Source organism: Amblyomma americanum, chromosome 8 (assembly GCF_052857255.1).
Source record: "Amblyomma americanum isolate KBUSLIRL-KWMA chromosome 8, ASM5285725v1, whole genome shotgun sequence".
Classification (NCBI taxonomy): domain Eukaryota; kingdom Metazoa; phylum Arthropoda; class Arachnida; order Ixodida; family Ixodidae; genus Amblyomma; species Amblyomma americanum.
This window is the reverse complement of record NC_135504.1, coordinates 82,106,279-82,113,179: the sequence shown is the minus strand read 5'-3', so window position 1 is coordinate 82,113,179 and position 6,901 is coordinate 82,106,279. Positions and strand designations below refer to the sequence as shown.

The window sequence follows — 6,901 nt, the reverse complement described above, 5'->3', positions numbered from 1 at the left end:
TAGCATCTTATCTTCTAAAGAACCTTTGCCTACCACTTCTTCTCTTATCCGGTCTTCGTTGTCATGGCACTATTGAGATATATAAGAGGTTCTGAACTAAGCCGGTGAAGCAAACATTTCTGTGTCAGCAGCTGTTGAAGTTTATATCGTAACTTCGATTCCACGCCATATCAGTGCTATGGACAGTTGCCGTGATAACTGACTCACCCCTGCTCCAGCCGCACGTTTTACGTAAAACTTTATGACCGGCAAATGCTCGTTACATGTGTAAGAGGCTAACATAACGTACATACATAATTTGTCAATGCAGTCAGTACTTTGTTATCGAGAAGTGTTTGATCCGCTGTGATGGAAACAATTTAAAATTTTTATTTGGATATATAAGCTACGAAAAAATTTAGCTCAGTATTACAAAGGCGTGAGTAACATACATCTAATCGGGTTTAATTGTTTTCACTCGTTAACTATTGCGAAGTGCAAATATACACGCATTTGGGCCCAATCCTTCATTGAGTGCAGTCTGCACACGCCAGTGCTCGCCCATGAAGCCGAAACTTGCAGGCGAAAGAAAGGGCTCGAAATTAACTTAGCTATAGCCCACTCTGTTATGGAGAGAAAATAAGAGGGTGAGCTTGAGATGCGGAGAGATAGAAACGTGAATTAGGGCTCAAGAAGAGATTAATGGCATGACAATGGAAACTGTCAACATGGGTGGGAGTGCAATGCAGCTAAGAGATGACCGATGGCCTCTTGGGGTAATAGGCTGCACTCCAAAGGAAGGATACAAGTGGGTTACCTACGTTCAGGTGAAGATATGAGACTAAGATGTTTATTGGTGTAATAAGAAGACAGTAGCACGGGGTAGGAATTAATTGGTAGTGTGGGGATGGGCGCTTGTCCTGCAGCCGGCGTGATCCGCGTGATGGTGATGATTGTGATGGAGGTGATGATGATGTGCAGGCGTGCTGGGTGTGGTGGTCACCGAGGTACGCCTCCTGTCCGACAGCAACAAGACGCAGTACGTGCTGCAAGGGGAAGGGGCCACGCTGCTCTGCTTCTTCGTGCTGTCTCCCACCGAGGACCTCCGTCGCGTGCTCTGGTTCAAGGACGGCGCCGAGGTGTACGTGTGGCGCAAGGGGCGCCGGCCGCTGGCGCGAAACCTGTTCGACAAGCGAGTCGACCTGAGCAACCGCTCTCCCTCCTTCATCACCATCCTCAGCGCCGACATGGCCATGCAGGAAAACTACACATGCAGGGTGGAGACGGACGCCGGTGCTTCCGAAAACGACTTCTTCCTCACCGTCATCGTCGGTTAGTAAATGCTCGTGTCGCTGCGTGCGTTTATTTCGGCAACACAGCGTCTACCTCGCATTCCAGTACACCGGAACATAGTGAAAAAAAAGCACGAGGACTTATCAGTGAAATCGGAAAGCATAGTGATCTTTGCACTAACACCAATAATATTTTAGACCACGGCACAGCTTAAGCAGCAGTTTAGTAGTGTACAACTGCCATGTGTGATGAGAGAAACACATTCGTTCAGGTGCATATTTTGCACGTGGCTAACTATTGTGACTGCGCCGAATTGAGCCAGCGAATTGCGACAGCTCTCGCCGAGAAGGTCAGTGAGTGTAGGCTAATCAGACGTTCCGTACTGGTTGGAGCACTGCCATTCATGTGTCAATTATGTTTCCCAGGTTTTGGGGGCTAGTTATCTAATTGGCTGCATGCGCAAGAGGCGAACAGAGAAGGACAAATGAAGCCTTGAATCGGTTTTGTGCTGTGAGACCTTTCTACTGTGTTCTGATATCATTCGTGGTCAAATTTTGTGTTTGATGTCATGTCCAGTTTAGCTTAATGAATTCCCGAGTGCGTTCGTGAGGTATATCCCAACGTAATATGCATAATTTGCGCCTGTTCTAGTTGTGACTGGGAGCTAAATACAAGCTTAAAATTAAGAATAAAAATGTACGTGGAGTCTGAGCTAGCTTTAGCCAGGGTTTAAAAATATGCCTAGGGACTCTAAGACGACGCGACCAAATGCATGTTTCTGGCTATCGTATGGAGCAAGTCACACAGATTTTCGTATTCTGCTTAATTGCACATATAGCCGAGATTATATAAGCAACTTCGCAAGCAACGAACTTAGGAAAAATTTCTAATAGAAAAGTTGTAGAACGGCCCGCAAATTGTTGGACTGAATAGTTTCTAACTATTCATCTTTTACGTATTACTTCTTTCCTCTCACTGCAAATGCCCGCGAAATAAAAAAATACCACCTGACATGCCCGCTATCGCGCCGCAATGGCAGTGCCGCAGTGCTCTCAAACGTTCCTCCTGCAAACAAACGAACAATTTAGCCGTGTGTGCTGTCGCTTAAAAGGTGACGGGGCAGAGACGCAGGCGCTGGCTGTGCGATTTGCGCCAGCGCAACCGATAAGGGCTGTGTCTGGTAGTCGCTGTGATGCCCGCCGCGCGGGAACCATACTGCTGGCGCAAATGGTGGATGCATTTGTATATGATTACTCCTTATCGCTGCCACCTCCTCGGTGCTGCGATTAGAGCCACTGGAAACTTTTTCTACAGTCTATACGCGATACAGTGCATGCTCCACCTGTCACTGTCGCTACGAAGCCAATTTGCCGCAGCCAGCAGTAGTCGGGAGAAGAATTCGGGGGGAGAGGGGGGGGGGGAGAAGGGCATTATATGGGCGCTGCTTTGAAGAGTCAGCGCTCCTTTCCATTTGACTCCGTAATTATCAGCTTCTGACTAGTTCTAAACTCGGCAAAGATCACATTTCCCCACTGAATAAAACTGACGCTGAACATTTCATAACCTTTATGCCCTGAGGCAATAAACATCGCTTGAAAAAAAAAGACCCTAGACCGTACTGAATGCCCAAATAACAGATGGTGATGGTTTAAGGGCGTTGATCGTCAGTGCGCAAAAGCCGATGAGGCGAAGAGTACCGATCTAACAAACTGAAGGCAAAGAAATTAATCACCATCATCATCATCATCGTCATAATCATTATAAAAGGCTACTTTTAATGTTTATAGAGTCATTTTCAGCTTAAAAGTAGTCGGCTTCTTTGCTACTGCAACCATTTGAGGGCATGGACGATGAACGAACTGGGAAACATCTTAAAGATCTTAAAAGAATCCTGAGTTTCAGGGCGGAGCTCAAAAATTATTGATTGGAAGCAGTAGTCTTATGTGGGCGCACGTGAACGAAGGCGGCCGAACGCGCGTCTAAGGTCGAAGAAGCAAGACGGTAGAACGCCGCCCTAAATACCTAGTGCAGACCGATTCGAAGACTGCACTAGTAGAATCCATGACTTGCCCTGGTATATGCTGCAACGATCGTGCTTATGACTGGAGGTCGGTACCTACCCTCAGCGACTAAATAGGCCTCAAAATTTGTGACCTTTTTGCTAAAAAAAAGCGTATATATTTTCGTGCAGCCTTTCTTGAGCACCTTGATGCAAAGAAAAAGTCAATTAATAAAAAAAAAGCTGAGCCAAGTGGTAAACGCGCGTGAGCATGGACTGCATGTAAGTTTTTCAGTTTTTATCCGTGCCAGTGATTGTAGACTTCCCATTCCTCTTTACTCTGCCCCTTCTCTCCGGTAGGTGATTTTTATTGTTAATTCATAGGCCCTCCTGCAAATTTCAAACTAGAACTCAGCACCTCTGTGTTGAACGAAGGAGGAACAATGCAATGCCCTTGAAAAAAATATTAGCGCCCTAATATATATTATATTGCTAGGCCTTGGTATGCACTGTTTAGAAATAAGAGCGTGCCTTTTGTAGCTATTCTTACCAAAGTCCCTCTCCGCCCTTACGCTGCAGACTCTTGCAAGGAAGGCAGCTGGACGACCTTCTCTGACCGCGTCTCGTGCACAGAAGCCGTGGAGCTGGACTGCAGAGGGATGTTCCCCAAGCCTTCGCCAGCGTGCGGCGTGTACAATGATCAAACCGGGGTGTACCTTAACACGATGCCCTTCGACAGTGTCCGGGTAGCGGCCAACTCTACCTACGACGTTCGACTGCAGCGCGTCTTCCAAGTTCGCGACTGGCTGTCTTACCGGAACTTGACCTTTCGCTGCCACGTCATTGTCCTGGGCACGGACTGGCGCACCGGCATCTCCCACAAACTGTTCGGAGGTGGGTGGTTTTTTTAGCACGGAGAAGTGGTTGTACTCACTCACAAATAAAGGGCTTACTGCAGTGCAAATATTGTTGTTGCTGCCAGCTTTGTAAAAGTACGAGGACCGTATCATATGATTTGAATTTATCTATGTCCCACGGCGCATGATCCACAGTATCGATTTTGGTGACTGTCGTTAGTAGTGGGGACTGTGTTCTATCACCATACGGTAGCCCTTGTCAGAGGCGTTCAATTCGGGGTTGCCAGCACACTTTCTTCGTATGCATGTCAGTAGCCGAGCAGGCAGCATGGATAGTGACTGGCCAGGGCAGGACAGGACAACATTGCTCTTGTAGAAAGATGGTGTGAGCTTTTTGGAGATCTTTCGGCTACTTGTGGAAGCGTGTGGCGAATAGGCAGCATCCAGAAGTGCCGTCTCCTACTGGGTGGAAGGCTAGCAGCCCTGGCTTGCACCCGCGCAATGTTGGGGGCATGTCACCCAGCGCTGCCTTTGTCGATTACTATGCTGCCCGCTCGGCTACTGTCATGAACATGAAGAAACTGCGCTGGCAGCCACAAAATGAATGCCTCCGACTAGTGCTACAGTGTTGTAGTAGAACACAGTCCCCACTACTAATGACAGGTGCAACGAATGATACGGTGGACCATGCGCTGTGGGAGACACAAAAGTTCGTCTTCATAGTACGATCTTCGTAGCAGCTTTTCGCCGTGCTGTGTATTCATTTACCGTTTTATGCAGGCTCTTTTTAATGATAGGAAGCAGAATTTAGGAAGATAACATGGGGCTCAATGAGGCCCGATGTCACATACTAGCACGGAATAATCACATAATCGCTTAAGCCTAAAGGAAATGGTTAAGTCAGTATTTGCCCATGCCATCAAAGGCTAACGCGAGCTTCGGATTTCTCCGGGGCGTTAACGAATAATAATGTGCTAGCATCAATAGCGGTTAGCAGTTTGCTCAGAAGAGGGCCGGTAACTGCAACAGTGCGGTGATGGTGTTCTCAAAACGTATGTTTGTTTTTGAAGAATAGTAGGAACGTGAGGAACTATACAGTAAAAATGTCAATCAGTCAATAACTTTATGCTCTTGAAAGAGAAGAGACAAGAACAAGGGTCGACAGCCTGAGAGGGATCCTTTCTGCTTTCCGGGCATCGCAGTACGGCAGAAAATGACACGCTGAAATTCAAAATTTGACTAAAGATAACTAGCTTCTACAAAACGCATTAAAAATTCTTGCTGGACAATATTCATAAAGCGGCGTGCTTTACCATCTCAGGCATACCGCCATGTTATCAGAGCCCCCTTCAGAGCCTCCTTTAATTGCGAAATGGGCCGGCGATGTCACCTCTAGTATTTTGTTTTTGGTCTTTTCCAACTTATAAATGCTCCGTTTTCGATTGGAGTGGTATTCTGCGATTAATGCTTGGTACTTTAGCGACACAGGCCAACTTCTCTGCTCAGTGTCCCTCTACTAGAGAGCACTATACAGCTCTTCAACAGGCAGTACGCTTCCCAAGTACTGGCGGATGGTTCCGTCAGCACAAAACTGTCGAAGGCTGTCAGTATCGAGCTTAAACTTGGCTTGCTTGCGCAGATGCCGGATGCTCGCCGGAGCCGCCAGAGATCATCAACGGCTACTACAACGTGAGTGGCGAGGAGACGTGTTGGCGGACGCCGGCCGATGGATCTGTGGCGCGATACCACTGCCTCGAAGGTTACGAGCTGCGGGGACCACGGGAGCTGGTGTGCCGTAGTGGGTCCTGGGTGGCGCCACCTCCGTTAGTGACGTTTTCCGGGAAGAGACCGGCTATCGCAGCGACGGCAACTTTCAAAACCATCATCTGCGGTGAGTGCATCTGCAAAGAAATGTTTAGTATTTGTGAACCAAATGATGCCTGAGAAAATAATACAAACATTTAAGAGCGAATACGATAGATATGCGGATTTTCAAGCCGTGCCTTTATCACCATATCATGAAAATAAATGATACTTCAGGAAACAGTTAGTTTGTGTTTGCGTCTGCATATTTTGGAGAAAAGGCATGCATGCCTATTCAAGGAATGTTCCATTATAATGAGTTCAGCGGTTTATTTGCCTTTGTTTCAGCATTAAACAGCCAAGCTGTAATAGAATGGAATCGTTTGCTGACTGGAATTATGGCAACACTGAATGTACTGCTCTCCCTCTACCGGACGCTATACTCTACGTAGCAGCGGCTAGCGACGGTAGAAGCCTTGTGGATGTGCAGATGATTGCCTCCAATAATTGTAAGGTGAGAGACCCAGCTTTCTTGATCGCACTTTTTATTATGTTGCCTCAACTTATTGTAAAGAAGATCGACTCTACGAAATGCGTGAAGCGCCTCATCATTGTAAATTGTTACAAATATTTATTAGTTCCTGCTAATGTCTCAGTACCGATGATGTACGGATAAGTGCCGTAGTTTAATCAAAGAAACGAATTTCTGTTCGTTTGCGAACGAGTGTAGTTAGTGGCACTAAAATAAGATTAATGTTTGCATAAAGGCCGCTCAGAAGCCTTGAGACCTCTGCGTTTTCTAATATAGAATCTAGAAAAAAGGGTCTATATATATATGCGCTCTTTTTTTTTCTTTCTGCCTTCTTTCTAGGGACCAGTCGTCTGGCATGACATCGCGGTTTTCACTTATACGAAGGGAGGACTCGGAAAATATACACACGGGCAACTCATAACTCATGTTGGTTGGCTG

The 6,901-nt window shown here is 46.7% G+C and overlaps 1 protein-coding gene across 1 annotated transcript; it reads left to right on the top strand.

The window, feature by feature from the left end:
- The first annotated feature begins 707 nt into the window (after positions 1-707).
- LOC144102545 (uncharacterized) lies at positions 708-6,439 on the top strand. Its single transcript, XM_077635793.1, has 5 exons — positions 708-711; positions 961-1,311; positions 3,851-4,165; positions 5,768-6,019; positions 6,280-6,439. Exons 1-5 carry the CDS (start codon positions 708-710, stop codon positions 6,381-6,383), a joined length of 1,026 nt encoding a protein of 341 aa, XP_077491919.1. The 3' UTR covers positions 6,384-6,439.
- Positions 6,440-6,901: the final 462 nt, after the last annotated feature.